Source organism: Oncorhynchus nerka, linkage group LG2, assembly GCF_034236695.1.
Source record: "Oncorhynchus nerka isolate Pitt River linkage group LG2, Oner_Uvic_2.0, whole genome shotgun sequence".
NCBI lineage: Eukaryota > Metazoa > Chordata > Actinopteri > Salmoniformes > Salmonidae > Oncorhynchus > Oncorhynchus nerka.
The window spans coordinates 23,900,423-23,916,891 of record NC_088397.1 but is presented as its reverse complement, the minus strand read 5'-3'; the positions used below and the strand labels follow the sequence as shown (position 1 = coordinate 23,916,891).

The window sequence follows — 16,469 nt, the reverse complement described above, 5'->3', positions numbered from 1 at the left end:
AATAATTTGTCATTGTTGTTAATTGTCTGCTTGAAATGTCTAGATTTGATAGGGAAGCTGAAAGGTCAAATATACTATTTAGGCTTTCTACTGCCAACTATCGTCACTAACTCTTACAGTTGAATGCATTCAGTCGTACAACTGACTAGGTATCCCCCTTTATCTCTTGCTCTCCCCGCTCTCATCTCTATCTTTCTATCCTCACTGCAACACTTTTGTGACTGTGTTGGCTTGAGAGTGAAATATAAGTGGGTGGATCTCAGTGGCCTGTGTTTCCTAATAATGGTGAGAGTCAATAGAGAATTGTACTGTACAATATTCTTCACTGCAAACGTTTGGATTGTGAGGAAAGCTTATGGCATTGGATGCAAACAAATAACTCAGATGGAAAGAGAAGCTTGTGCCAAGGTTTGGATGAGACACTTTGGAGTCTGTTAAGTGCCTCTGGGTGACCTTCAAAGACAGGAAATATCTGGAGTTTCAGCAAAAGCTTCCAAACCAGAAACTAAAGCTTTGTTATTTCAATAAGAGGAGGAGAACGTGAAATCAAACTTGTTCAGGTACAGTACGTGCTCAGGTGAAGCAAGTTTTGTGACACTGTAACTGAAAACATTGGATCCATTAGTAAAGCATTGGATTGATTTAAGGCGAGGAAAGAAAAATGAGATGTTCTCCACCAGCAGCAAGGCAGATGCCTCCTACAGCCTAATGGTATGTCTCTGTCTTGACTATCAGCTGTGGATCCTGATGAGTCATCTTCATGTCACTTCATGTTGTGCCAGGAAAGCGATAAGGCAGCTCTCACAACATTAGACCTCCTAGCCAGGAGCAATCGGGCTTGGTGGTGTGTATATGTGCGTCTGTGTGTGCATCATTTGAAACAAAGCTTCCCTCCAAGCGGTGATCCAGTCACATATGAGCTGCCATTTCCCTCAACAACCCCTTCTAGTCCGTCATCTCAGCCAGAACTCCTTTTTCTATACAGACACAGAGAGAGAGAGAGAGAGAGATCACCTATAGCTGCTGTATGACGTGCTTTACTGGATTTGAATAGGCATGGTTGTGCATTAGTGCACCCCCAGGTGACACAAAACAACAGGTCGCGATGTCACTTCCTAATCTGCAGCTCCATATAAAAAACTGATGTCATCGCCATGGTTTCCCCTGACATGTGTCCGACCGGCCTCACCGTTTTACTGTGCACGCTGTCATATCAGCATTAATGTCATGGATGGGTGGCATTGAATTCATTAGTGAGACACCCTTAAAAGGGTTATTTATTTTTCCTGTAGGATTGTCTCTGAGGCTGGTAGATTTCCTGAAGCACGTACCTTATTAATGATGTCAGTCTGTCAAGGGGAGCGTAAGGGGAATGATTCCCCAGGCTGACGGGGAAGCTGACGGGGAAGCTGTGGCAGGGCCAACGGGAATATATGGAGGACAAGATCTGGCTAACAGGGAGCCCTGGGAAATGGCCTCCTGTCTGTGGTTTATCTGACCCCCATTCCTCTTCAGAACAGGAGATGCTGTGGCATGATAGTGGAGAAAAGCAGAAAACATTTGATCCATTTTAATGGGAATGGGTGATGAAATACATGAGTAACTGCTGAATGACCATATATATATTGATGTTTACATACACCTTAGCCAAATACATTTCATTTCAGTTTTTCACAATTCCTGACATTTAATACTAATAAAAATGTCCTGTCTTAGGTCAGTTAAGATCACCACTTTATTTTAAGAATGTGAAATGTCAGAATAATAGTAGAGAGAATGATTTATTTCAGCTTTTATTTCTTTCATCACAATCCCAGTGGGACAGAAGTTCACATACACTCAATTAGTATTTGGTAGCATTGCCTTTAAATTGTTTAACTTGGGTCAAACGTTTCGGGTAGCCTTCCACAAGCTTCCCACAATAAGTTGGGTGACTTTTGGCCAATTCCTCCTGACAGTGCTGTTGTAACTGAGTCAGGTTTGTAGGCCTCCTTGCTCGCACATGCTTTTTCAGTTCTGCCCACAAATTATCTATAGGTGCGTGCCCAGAGTGAACTGCCTCCTACTCAGTCAATAGATGCAAATATATGCATATTATTATTAGTATTGGATAGAAAACACTCTGAAATCCAAACAGGAGGTGGGAAATCTGAGGTTTGTAGTTTTTGAACTCAGGCCCTATCAAATTCACAGTGGGATATGGGTTATTTTGCACTTCCTACGGCTTCCACTAGATGTTAAACGTCTTTAGAATGTTGTTTCAGGCTGCTCCTGTGAAGGGGGGCCGGATCAGAGCTGTTTGACTAAGGGGTCTTCCACTAGCCTCGTTCTCAGTCGTGCGCTTTCACATGAGAGGTATCTCTCGTTCCATTGCTTTTCTACAGACAATGGAATTCTCCGGTTGGAATATTATTGAACATTTATGATAAAAACATCCTAAAGATTGATTCTATACTTAGTTTGACAAGTTTCTTCGACCTGTAATATAACTTTTTGAACTTTTCGTCCGACTGGACCAGAACGCGCTTTTGGATTTGATTACCAAACGCCCTAACAAATGAAGCAATTTGGACATAAATGGACATAAATTATGGACATTATCGAACAAAACAAGCATTTATTGTGGAACTGTGATTCCTGGGAGTGCATTCGGATGAAGATCATCAAAGGTAAGTGAATATTTATAATACTATTTATGACTAATGTTGACTACCCAACATGGCAGATATAGCTCTGGCTGGTTTGGGCTCTGAGCGCCGTTCTCAGATTATGCTTTTTCCATTAGTTAAAAAAAAATCTGACACAGCGGTTGCATGAAGGAGAAGTGTATCTGAAGTTCCTTGCATAACACTTGAATTTTCATCAACATTTATAATGAGTATTTCTGTGAATTCATGTGGCTCTCTACAATATCACTGCATGTTTTGGAACTACTGAACATAACACGCCAATGTAAAATAAGATTTTGGGATATAAATATGAACTTGATCGAACAAAACATACATGTATTGTGTAACATGAAGTCCTATGAGTGTCATCTGATGAAGATCATCAAAGGTTAGTGATTAATTTAATCTCTGTGATTTTTGTGACTCCTCTCTTTGGCTGGAAAAATGGCTGGGTTTTTCTATGAGTTGGTGGTGACCTAACATAATCGTTTGTGGAGCTTTTGCTGTAAAGCATTTTTGAAATCAGACACTGTGGCTGGATTAACGAGAATTGTATCTTTAAAATGGTGCCTAATACTTCTATGTTAGAGAAATTTGATGTATGAGATTTCTGTTGATTTGTATTTGGAGACCTGCAATTTCATTGGCTGTTGGCGATTGGTTCCGCTAGCGGAACAGGGTTTTGCCACAACTTTGGAAGTATGCTTGGGGTCATTGTCCATTTGGAAGACCCATTTGCAAACAAGCTTTAAATTCCTGACTGATGTCTTGTGATGTTGCTTCAATATATCCACATAATTGTCCTCCCTCATGAGACCATTTATTTTGTGAAGTGCACCAGTCCCTCCTGAAGCAAAGCACCCCCACTACATGATGCTGCCACCCCCGTGCTTCACGGTTGGGATGGTGTTCTTCGGCTTGCTAGCCTCCCCCTTTTCCTCCAAACATAACGATGGTCATTATGGCGAAACAGTTAAATTTCTGTTTCATCAGACCAGAGGACATTTCTCCAAAAAGTACGATCTTTGTCCCCATGTGCAGTTGCAAACCGTAGTCTGGCTTTTTTATGACGTTTTTTGAGCAGTGGCTTCTTCCTTGCTGAGCGGCCTTTCAGGTTATGTCAATATAGGACTCGTTTTACTGTGGATGTAGATACTTTTGTACCTGTTTCCTCCAGCATCTTCACAAGGTCCTTTGCTGTTGTTCTGGGATTGATTTGCACTTTTCGCACCAAAGTACGTTCATCTCTAGGAGACAGAACGCGTCTTCTTCCTGAGCGGTATGACGGCTGCGTGGTCCCATGGTGTTTATACTTGCATACTATTGTTTGTACAGATGAACGTGGTACCTTCAGGCGGTTGGAGATTGCTCACAAGGATGAACCAGACTTGTGGAGGTCCACAATTTTCTGAGGTCATGGCTGATTTTCTCATGAAAATGGCACCGAGTTTGAAGGTAGGCTTTGTAATACATCCACAGATACACTTCCGATTGACTCAAATGATGCCAATTAGCCTATTCGAAGCTTCTAAACATCCTTTTCAGGAATTTTCCAAGCTGTTTAAAGGCACTGTCAACCGTGTGTATGTAAACTTCTGACACTGCAATTGTGATACAGTGAATTATAAGTGAAATAATCTGTCTGTAACAATTGTTGAAAAAATTACTTGTGTCATGCACAAAGTAGATGTCCTAACCGACTATAGATAAAAATATCTAGTTAACAGAAGAAAGGAAGACAAAATAAGGACAGAAGAAAAAGGAAAAGAAAAAGGACAACAAAGTGAAACCTCTAAAGAAACAAGAGACCATAATACAAGAAACAGCACTATAGAGAGATAGAACAACAACAACGCAGCCACTGCCAGCTAGCCTACTTCAGCAGTACTGTATCATTTGAATTATTTTAGTCAATAAGATTCCTGCTACGTAAGCTTAACTTTCTGAACATTCGAGACGTGTAGTCCACTTGTCATTCCAATCTCCTTTGCATTAGCGTAGCCTCTTCTGTAGTCTGTCAACTATGTGTCTGTCTATCCCTGTTCTCTCCTCTCTGCACAGACCATACAAACGCTCCACACCGCGTGGCCGCGGCTACTCTAATCTGGTGGTCCCAGCGCGCACGACCCACGTGGAGTTCCAGGTCTCCGGTAGCCTCTGGAACTGCCGATCTGCGGCCAACAAGGCAGAGTTCATCTCAGCCTATGCCTCCCTCCAGTCCCTCGACTTCTTGGCACTGACGGAAACATGGATCACCACAGATAACACTGCTACTCCTACTGCTCTCTCTTCGTCCGCCCACGTGTTCTCGCACACCCCGAGAGCTTCTGGTCAGCGGGGTGGTGGCACCGGGATCCTCATCTCTCCCAAGTGGTCATTCTCTCTTTCTCCCCTTACCCATCTGTCTATCGCCTCCTTTGAATTCCATGCTGTCACAGTTACCAGCCCTTTCAAGCTTAACATCCTTATCATTTATCGCCCTCCAGGTTCCCTCGGAGAGTTCATCAATGAGCTTGATGCCTTGATAAGCTCCTTTCCTGAGGACGGCTCACCTCTCACAGTTCTGGGCGACTTTAACCTCCCCACGTCTACCTTTGACTCATTCCTCTCTGCCTCCTTCTTTCCACTCCTCTCCTCTTTTGACCTCACCCTCTCACCTTCCCCCTCTACTCACAAGGCAGGCAATACGCTCGACCTCATCTTTACTAGATGCTGTTCTTCCACTAACCTCACTGCAACTCCCCTCCAAGTCTCCGACCACTACCTTGTATCCTTTTCCCTCTTGCTCTCATCCCCTACTCGGATGGTATCGCGCCGTCCCAATCTTCGCTCTCTCTCCCCCGCTACTCTCTCCTCTTCCATCCTATCATCTCTTCCCTCTGCTCAAACCTTCTCCAACCTATCTCCTGATTCTGCCTCCTCAACCCTCCTCTCCTCCCTTTCTGCATCCCTTGATTCTCTATGTCCCCTATCCTCCAGGCCGGCTCGGTCCTCCCCTCCTGCTCCGTGGCTCGACGACTCATTGCGAGCTCACAGAACAGGGCTCCGGGCAGCCGAGCGGAAATGGAGGAAAACTCGCCTCCCTGCGGACCTGGCATCCTTTCACTCCCTCCTCTCTACATTTTCCTCTTCTGTCTCTGCTGCTAAAGCCACTTTCTACCACTCTAAATTCCAAGCATCTGCCTCTAACCCTAGGAAGCTCTTTGCCACCTTCTCCTCCCTCCTGAATCCTCCCCCCCCCCTCTCTGCAGATGACTTCGTCAACCATTTTGAAAAGAAGGTCGACGACATCCGATCCTCGTTTGCTAAGTCAAACGACACCGCTGGTTCTGCTCACACTGCCCTACCCTGTGCTCTGACCTCTTTCTCCCCTCTCTCTCCAGATGAAATCTCGCGTCTTGTGACGGCCGGCCGCCCAACAACCTGCCCGCTTGACCCTATTCCCTCCTCTCTTCTCCAGACCATTTCCGGAGACCTTCTCCCTTACCTCACCTCGCTCATCAACTCATCCCTGACCGCTGGCTACGTCCCTTCTGTCTTCAAGAGAGCGAGAGTTGCACCCCTTCTGAAAAAACCTACACTCGATCCCTCCGATGTCAACAACTACAGACCAGTATCCCTTCTTTCTTTTCTCTCCAAAACTCTTGAACGTGCCGTCCTTGGCCAGCTCTCCCGCTATCTCTCTCAGAATGACCTTCTTGATCCAAATCAGTCAGGTTTCAAGACTAGTCATTCAACTGAGACTGCTCTTCTCTGTATCACGGAGGCCCTCCGCACTGCTAAAGCTAACTCTCTCTCCTCTGCTCTCATCCTTCTAGACCTATCGGCTGCCTTCGATACTGTGAACCATCAGATCCTCCTCTCCACCCTCTCCGAGTTGGGCATCTCCGGCGCGGCCCACGCTTGGATTGCGTCCTACCTGACAGGTCGCGCCTACCAGGTGGCGTGGCGAGAATCTGTCTCCTCACCACGCGCTCTCACCACTGGCGTCCCCCAGGGCTCTGTTCTAGGCCCTCTCCTATTCTCGCTATACACCAAGTCACTTGGCTCTGTCATAACCTCACATGGTCTCTCCTATCATTGCTATGCAGACGACACACAATTAATCTTCTCCTTTCCCCCTTCTGATGACCAGGTGGCGAATCGCATCTCTGCATGTCTGGCAGACATATCAGTGTGGATGACGGATCACCACCTCAAGCTGAACCTCGGCAAGACGGAGCTGCTCTTCCTCCCGGGGAAGGACTGCCCGTTCCATGATCTCGCCATCACGGTTGACAACTCCATTGTGTCCTCCTCCCAGAGCGCTAAGAACCTTGGCGTGATCCTGGACAACACCCTGTCGTTCTCAACTAACATCAAGGCGGTGGCCCGTTCTTGTAGGTTCATGCTCTACAACATCCGCAGAGTACGACCCTGCCTCACACAGGAAGCAGCGCAGGTCCTAATCCAGGCACTTGTCATCTCCCGTCTGGATTACTGCAACTCGCTGTTGGCTGGGCTCCCTGCCTGTGCCATTAAACCCCTACAACTCATCCAGAACGCCGCAGCCCGTCTGGTGTTCAACCTTCCCAAGTTCTCTCACGTCACCCCGCTCCTCCGCTCTCTCCACTGGCTTCCAGTTGAAGCTCGCATCCGCTACAAGACCATGGTGCTTGCCTACGGAGCTGTGAGGGGAACGGCACCTCAGTACCTCCAGGCTCTGATCAGGCCCTACACCCAAACAAGGGCACTGCGTTCATCCACCTCTGGCCTGCTCGCCTCCCTACCACTGAGGAAGTACAGTTCCCGCGCAGCCCAGTCAAAACTGTTCGCTGCTCTGGCCCCCCAATGGTGGAACAAACTCCCTCACGACGCCAGGACAGCGGAGTCAATCACCACCTTCCGGAGACACCTGAAACCCCACCTCTTCAGGAATACCTAGGATAGGATAAAGTAATCCTTCTCACCCCCCTTAAAATATTTAGATGCACTATTGTAAAGTGGCTGTTCCACTGGATGTCTTAAGGTGAACGCACCAATTTGTAAGTCGCTCTGGATAAGAGCGTCTGCTAAATGACTTAAATGTAAATGTATAGTTTGTTAACAAGGAATTTGTGGAGTGGCTGAAAAACGAGTTTTAATGACTCCAACCTAAGTGTATGTAAACTTCCGACTTCAACTGTATATATACACAGTAGGGATATGGCATGTTTTGTATAGGAATATGTCACATAATTGCTGCCTATATTATGTGATGTAAATCCTCACTCCGCTGATAAAGATGTTTGACATCCTGCCCTGTTTGTTGAAATCATGACCTCAGAGCTGAATAGCCACAGAGAGGCTCGAGCCCAGTCTGCCCGGTAACATGACTGCCGGCCCTATCCAATGAAATCAATTAGAATACACCACTTGCTTGCTGTGATACAATGTGCAACTGGATTGTTGTAAACAGTAAAATAAGATCACTGTGCCAACATGTTTGCAGTGGAGCATTATTATTTACAGGAGATTTAACTCCAAAATCCCCTTGTGGATTAGATTGAATGGAACCCTAATCTCGAGATTAGCACACAGTCCTCTCTATACCATCAATCCCCACTTCACAGACACGAATGCTGTTCAAACAGCAGTTTTATTGCCACTAATGACGCTCTTAAACATCTCCGGAGCAACACACAATGCTGCCGTAGACGTACTGTTTATCATTATTAAATAACGGGAGACGTCAACAGAACTGGTAAGACGATCCAGTGGGAGGCTGGGAACTTGTTCCTGAGGAGAGGAGTGGTTCGAGCTTCACAGTCTCAGAATGGAGTGTTCAGCGACATGGTGTTTACTGCTGTACTGCTGTTGACAAAGCTTGAAGTGTGAGGGACTAAATCCCACATTCAGTCAATCGAAGAACCCAGACCACAGGTTAACTCTGTTCACTCTGTTTTGGGACCTGTGACCTCGAACACAAAACCGCACAAGCTGTTCCTCTCATGGACACGCCCTTCAAATACATTGTGTCTTTGTGTCTTTGTGTGTGTCCCAGATTTGTCTCAGGTGCGCTCCTCTGATTGCGGCAGTGTGTTTTGGAGCATCGTCTGTTGTGTCCTTGCGTTGTTGTTTGCTTGTTGTCACTCTTCCCCAGGTCCCGCTGGGAATCTGTAGATGAAATACCACAGGGAACACATTTGATTTGCAAATCGTTTTTGGAAAGACAGTGCTGATTTGCAAGAAAACTAGGCGTGCTTATTCTACTGGTTTCTACATTTGACACACAAAAAACCACTTCGGGAAACACAAGATTGTATGCCTCAAGGATATACCACTAACAACGAGACATGTTTTGCATTATAATATTGCGTTTTGTCTAACACGGTAGTTGTGTAACCTACGATTCTGTTGAAGGGTGGAGCCTTAAGCTGCTACACACACCAAGAGTTTGCCAATTAAAATTCACTGGAGTCTTTTGTTTGCTGTAACATTCCAGTCGATGCCTGTTTTGCACATTCCAGTCAAGGTCGTCAGTGTTTGCGCTGTACGTTCAGAGGTTTGTTTGCCATCCAGTCAACAGACAGATATCCTCGCTACCAACGATAATGTTCCACTGGTGTCCAGGGGTTCAATGACACCTAACACTCACTGGGTGGATCATTTTTCAGATATGGGAATGTGTGTGTGTGTATGTGTGTGTGTGCCGATTGAGCTATGACCTGTACCTCAATCACCACCCTCTTCTGGGAAAGCACAGGTGTTTCCTCTGATAATATACTAACCTACCCATCTTGTCTCTCTCCTCCCTCCCTCCCTTTCCCTAACCAGGAAGTGAGAGCCGTACAGTCCAGCCCATCCAGAAGAGCCCCAGCCAGTAGCTACCAGCTTGACCAGAAGAGGGACCCATCACCTGGTGAGAAGATGGCCTCAGCTCATGACCCCAGCCTCTGTAAGTAGTTCATCACTGTAGTATTACACACTGCCCTACCTCCTCCTCCTCCAGGACTTTTATTCCATCAGAAATCAGGTAGCACAACTTTCATAGAATTTCCTCAAATCCACATATCAGCTACAGAATGTGATACCGGTTATGTGTACTTGAGAGAGAAATCTGAAGACGAGCTTGTATGTTGAGAATGTACTGTGTTGTCCTGTGTGGGATCAAATCAACTCTGGGAATGGAGTATCATCCGAGGCAGAAAATGAACAACCCTAGATACACAAACAGTGTTTCCATTACTGTGATAGGAGAAGTTGCTGAGTGGCTGCACTGTTTCCCCTTTTCCACTGAAACTGATAACATTGTCTGTACAGAGTAGTCGTGGGGAAGGTGCAGTATTCTCCGTCTAAAAAACTGCAGTATTTCTCATTTAAAAAGGTCCTCAGATATATGTTTCTTTATGGAAAACCATCCACAAATAATTTCACTGTTTCACTCCATTTAAATGATTTACACATGTGAAGGCAGAGGACGTGACCTGAGAGAGATAGTGCTTGAGTGTGTGACATTGGGGTCATGTTGAGGTGCTTCTGTGAGTGAGTGAGTGTGTGTGTGTGTGTGTGTGTGTAAGAGAGACAGAAAGGCTCAGTGGATTGATGGACATGTTGACAGCTCACTGTGTGTTCCACTCACATACTTACTGACAGACACACACACAGACAGACACACACACACTCACAGACACACACACACTCACAGACACTCACACAGACACACACTCACACACACACACACCCACGACATTACTCCTAGTTGTTGTTGTGGTTTCAGTAACAACCTATATACAGCAGTTCAATCTCCAGAATGTTTTTTTTTCTCTTCTCAAATGTTACCTCGGCCATGTGAAATGGTTAACCAGTCCTAAATCACTGTGGTGGCTAAAGTTGGATGACACTGTGGCCTTTGCAGACCGGTGTGGGTGTAAGTGATGAGGGTTTGTGAGAGCTGACCGATTGACAGTGTCATGCTAGTGACAGCATCATGTGATTTACAGCTCACAGTGAGTGACAGAGGTAAAGGAGCTGTTTTCCCGAAGCCACCGTGTTAAATAAAGACCTGTGAACGACGCACTGAGCTTTGTGCTTTAAACAAGCACCAACCTCACCTCTGAAGCAGCATGCTTTTGTCTTTTAAATAGACAACCTTGGTTACAATATCTCCCTTTTGTATATCCCAGTGGATTCTGGGTCTGGTTTTGTATATCCCACACCTGTGGGTCCAAACAACACTATATTTTTTACATGGAATGTAATATTCACAGTTGTAGTGATATTATTTTATAATATCAGGGGATACGCTCCGTTGGGAAAAGCACCACTGATTTTGTTAAACAATGCAAATTTGTTTTGGTAATTTTATCCAACGAAGGTTATTGGAGGAGATTTTAGCCTCAGGATACCTGCTTGAATTGGAAATCGAAGCTCCAGTCACTCAGATTGACACCTATTGATCCACATTGTTTCTCTTAGGGCTTCTCTAAATGGCAAAAGTTCACTTCCTCCCATTATCTTACATTAAGCGCAATACTCAAACAGAATCAGAGGGCTAAGGTGCTTTGAGGGACAAGCGTCTCTACCTAGACAGTCAGCACACAACATAAACTGTTGTCTAAACACTGACCTGAAAATAAGTCTTGCCAGTGAATTTGCATACACATCTACTGTGCCTTAGCAAAAAAAGTTTCCAGAATTTGTGAAATGCGTTCATTATTAACCCTTTGAAGGCCTGCAGGCGTTAGCTAGCTGATAAAGCGCCAAGGGATACCGTCTATGACATCAGATATTCCGGGCGAGTTTGTTTACACTCCACGAACAGGAAATCCATGTGCAATTTCAGAGGGATTATCAGCATGGCACAGGTTCCTACGGCAGAGATAACCAGGCTTTCCTTTCGTCGATGCACTGCTATGTCTGACTCTGGGGGTACTTACACACCAGAGGAGGCTGGTGGGAGGAGATATAGGAGGAAGGGCTCATTGTAACGGCTGGAATGGAGTCAATCATGTGGTTTCCATATGCTTGATACTGTTCCATTCATTCATTTCCAGCCAATACAATGAAACCCTTCCTCCTATAGCTCCTGCCAATAGCCTCCTCTGGTATGCACTGTGTTTCCTCTGCAGGGCCAGAAAACAACAATCGCTGCTATCTATTTGAATTTAGTGAACTATACAATACCTGGAGGCTTTCTGAACAGAACCAGGAGTACCCTGGGTAGAATGTCAAGATATGTCAGGGTCTGCACATTGGTGCCTTGAGCGAGCTAATGCTAATCAGTCTTTGATTACAGGCCTGAATGAGAGAAGTTAGTGTGATGAAGCTACTCTCACAAGGTCATTGGCTTAAGGGGAGCTCGTTCTTGTTGGGCAAAGTTTACTCCCCTCTTTCATGCTGAGCTCTTTTCTCTTTCTGCAGGTTAGTGAGAAAGTTACAGAGGGTCAAAGACCATAACCCCAAGACAATGCTAACCTCTTCGCCATTACCAATAACAGGGAGGATAGCCTGTCCTGGGGGTATGATCTTTGACACTGTAACTTTCTCACTCATCATTATTCACAATTCATTTAGGATTATCCGTAATCATTGTGGCATCCACATTAATGTAGTAGCGTTTAGAAACATATTATGTTTACAATAAAAGGTATTTCAAAATGAAACAATACATTATTTACCACGCATTTCTATTGGACACAAAATAATCGGAAACACAACCAAAACGAACAAGTTTGTAGAGTCATTGCTACGAATATGGGACCAAATACTACACTTTTGACTTCTTTATTTATAATAATCTTCAGGGGTGTCAATCATTTTGATTCCTACCTTAAAACTTCTTCAGGATTGGTGCATCCCCCATGGGACCGTTGAGCTAACGTAGCCTAATGTGATTATCATGAGGTTGTAAGTAACAAGAACATTTTCCAGGACGTAGACATGTCTAATATCGGCAGAAATATTAAATTCTTGTTAATCTAACTGCACTGTCCAATTTACAGTTTACAAGTTATTAATAAACAAATTAGGCACATTTGGGCAGTCTTGATACAACATTTTGAACAGAAATGCATTGGTTCATTGGATCAGTCAAAACTATGCACATACACTGCTGGCATCTAGTGACCAAAATCTAAATTGCACCTGGGCTGGAATAATACATTATGATCTTTGTTTTTTTTCTTTGCATGATCTTTTGTCTAATGTGTTATATTATCCTACATTCCTACATTCACATTTCCACAAACTTCAAAGTGTTTTCTTTCAAATGGTATCAAGAATATGCATATCCTTGCTTCAGGGCCTGAGCTACAGGCAGTTAGATTTGGGTAAGTCATTTTAGGCAAAAATTGAAAAAAAGGGGCGGATCCTTAAGAGGTAAAAAAGAAAATGTCTTTCTTGTTAAACAAAATCTCTTTCTCTGATCAATTCTTTGGAGCATATAACACAGCTCAGTATTTTAATTATTTATTTTATACACTTATTATTGCTCATCTTTAACAAGGGTATCAATACATTTGGACCCCACTGTATGTAAACACTGGTTTGGTGCTGGAGATGGTGAATATGAGGTTGAATAGTGGCAGAATTGCCCTTTAACTACAACATGATGTCAGTTCAATGATAAATTATTGAATGATACTTCTTGTATGTCAAGTAAAGGGCCAAGTTTCCAGTCACAAAATATTGTATTTCATTTATGTGTGTTCTTAAGATAGAATTCTTAATTGAAACAATAACAAAACACACTCCCCTGTTTAGCTAAAAAGCTAAGTAATGATGCTGGAGAAATTTAACCACACTCAAATTTATGATATCAAATGTATAGTTTTAACCATGTTTTGAATCTCTACAGTGTTTGTTTACATTCATGATGTTTTATAAACATTGGAGTAAAGCTATTTGGGGTTCTGATGGGGTACGACAGTTGAACTAAACTCGTTAAGCAGTTGTAAGATATTCTTCAAGAATCAATGAGAATCAATCAAGTCCAAAAATGGATCTAGCAACTAAGGATTCTAGCTTTAAGGCATGCATTTATGTAACAGTTCCTGGAAATGTTTCGATTCCCAGAACACAAGTGGCTTTAATAATAATAATAAAAGCAATAATAATAGATTTATTTTATATAGTGCTTTTCATTACAAAGATCATTTTAAATACGCTTGTTAAAACAAACAAAACTAATGTAGAGATCTGGTAGGTGTTGGGCGATGTTCTTCCATCTTCAGATGATAAGGTGCTGTTCAGCCAGGCAGTTCAGAAAGGCTGGGCAGTAACTTAAGGGGAGGGAGCCTCGATGGCACAAAGAGGGAGCAGCGTCACTCAGTTACTTAGACAGGCCCGGTACCACAAACACACACACACACACTAAGATCTGAGATATATTTGTATATAGTGTGTTGTAAATGCCATGATCATGGCTGATGCATCAGGGCGAGCTATGACAGGCGGCTCTGTTGTGGTCTCAGAGGGGACTCATGTCCATCTGGTATCCCTGTTCCCCATCTGGGCCCGGGCAGCCAAGGGAGATCCCTGAACCTCAGGTGTCTGCCCTCTACTCAGTCCCCTTCATTTTCTACTTTTCATTTCTGGCATGTAAAAAGTCCTGCTGCCTGTGGCTCTTAAAAGGGAGCCTAGGGTGGATTCACGCATTTCATCATCAAAGATATTAAAAGAACGTCATCATGGTGAATCATCGTTGTCAATATTTCTGGATTTGGGGACGTGTATGAGGTTATCTGGGTCGATCCTCTCACTGGGTTGATTACTCACCCCATCCCTTCGTCTTTTCCCCTCCACTCTGAGAAACGAGGGATGCGGGTCCGGTTTCGAGGTCTCAGTGAGGAACGTCTGTTCCGTTAGGTCCGTGTGACTTAAGGTAAAGGGAATGTAGGGTACCTCATCTAAAAAAAGCCCCCCTACCCCTCCTGAGCTCCGTCTTTTAGGAAGGGGGGGCATCTAAAATAAAATCAGCTGTCACTGTCCACTAGGCCCCACAGAGCTGAGCTGATCGCACACTGCTGGAGCCGGTCTCCAACCCTCATTAAATCACCTCCCAGGGTTTTGTTTAGTTTTCTCTTTTAACGGCTGGGCGAAAAGACCCTGCTGCTGGCTCTCAGGGGATTTCAAGGCCCTTCAACATTATCTGAGGGATTGTATTGTCTGAGGTACACAGTTGTGCTAAAGGCATAGAGAGCACTACAGTAAGTAAGCCAGTCTTTACAACCTTCATAGCCTTTCAGTGTGTTGCAATATTCTGCATGTAAAGGTGGACTGACATTCATTGCCACATGATTGATTTGAGTGAGACACACAAAGACACTTCGAGAGATATGTGGAGAGAGAGAGAGAGAGAGAGAGAGAGAGAGAGAGAGAGAGAGATACTATATGTACTGGATGAATGAGAGGCTGAATGGTGAATTGACTGTGTTGAGAGTAGATTGCCTCTTCAGTTTTATACAGCTTTTGGTTGCGTGTACTGTACGACTAGGTTGTTTTACCATGTAAAACAGGACTGGAATTACAGCAGAGTCTTCTAAATGTGTTCCAGAAGTATAGAGTTGTCAGACGATGCTGATTGGACCGGTGACCGAGGGGTCGATGGTTCGAATCCCTGCGTTATCTAGGCGAGGGATCTGTCGATGTGCCCTTAAGCAAGGCACTTGACCCTAGTTGCTCCTGTAAGATGCTCTGGATAAGAGCGTCTGCTAAATGAATAAAATGTAAAATTGCGAAAGGAAGCATGATTCCACGAGGATGTGGGATTGTTAAGTATGCATGAAGTCAGCTTGTTTTTCCCGATCTGATATGACTTAGTTATTTCGCCTGGAATGCTCTCCGACTGTCCGACTGTGAGCGTACTCAGTAGAGACATCGAGACCAAGTACTTGAGGCCGATCTAGTGGTCTCTTTGATCCATTTGACGGCTTAATAATTGTGCGTCGTCTCTGTGCCAGTTGAACTGGAGTCACAGAACAGCGAGCTTTGGCCCAGGATCTCAGCTGCTGCTCTGGGTCTGTGGTTCCATGAGGCTAGCTAGCTAGTAGTGTAGCCCACCTCTGATCACATAACCACAGGCAGAGCAGCAGCAGTGACTGTGGGGGGGGCTGGCTCAGCTCAATATAGCCACTGAGCCATGCATACCAGATGCAAGGCCTCCCCCACACATACTGTCTCCCCCATAGACTTTTCCATGTGGAGTTTCCGCAAACGCACTGCTGACTAATCATACAGTAGGTGGCCTTCCATGGAAGGGAAGTTAATATAGGAAAATAAAATCAGTGAAAGCACCTCTGCTTTTAAGACAGCGATGTCAAAACGCAAACAGATGGTAATCTGCTGGAAGATTATGGCATCTTACCCAGTAAGTCATTTGTAAATGTTATAATCATTGAAATCGGTTGATATCGCTAATTAAACAGACGAACGCGCCAGTGATGTAGATGAAAAAGCTTTTAGGCTTCTGGAGAAACTGAGCTCTTTCGAGATGTCCTTGTGTTTGACCTCTCTCTCAAGCCTCCTCAATATTTGTAGCCGTAGGTGGTAATATCTCTCTAGGAGCTGATCCGTTGTCAGTATTGTGGAATAATCATAATGTCATGGAAAGATTTGAATGGAGAAAGCTGATCCAAGAGCAGCACTCCCTTACTGGGAAACATGACTGCAGACAGGGCCGTAGGAAAAGAAGAGGATTTATTTTGCGACTCTCATGGAGCCTGGTTTAGTTACCTCACTTCCCCGCTACGGCGAGCTTTGCATTCGTTCACCACCATACCTCCGCTCGCAGGCTGAACATACCAAGGGACTGTTGTCAATGTTTTTATGGCATCAGAACCG

General features: G+C 44.5%; 1 protein-coding gene across 1 annotated transcript in view; it reads left to right on the top strand.

Annotated features, from left to right (window-relative positions):
• LOC115132827 (xin actin-binding repeat-containing protein 2-like) overlaps window positions 1-16,469 on the top strand; it is a 57,549-nt gene that overhangs the window by 18,037 nt on the left and 23,043 nt on the right. Inside the window, 1 exon segment of the mRNA XM_029665568.2 lies at window positions 9,465-9,585. Coding sequence (XP_029521428.2) covers window positions 9,465-9,585 — 121 coding nt within the window.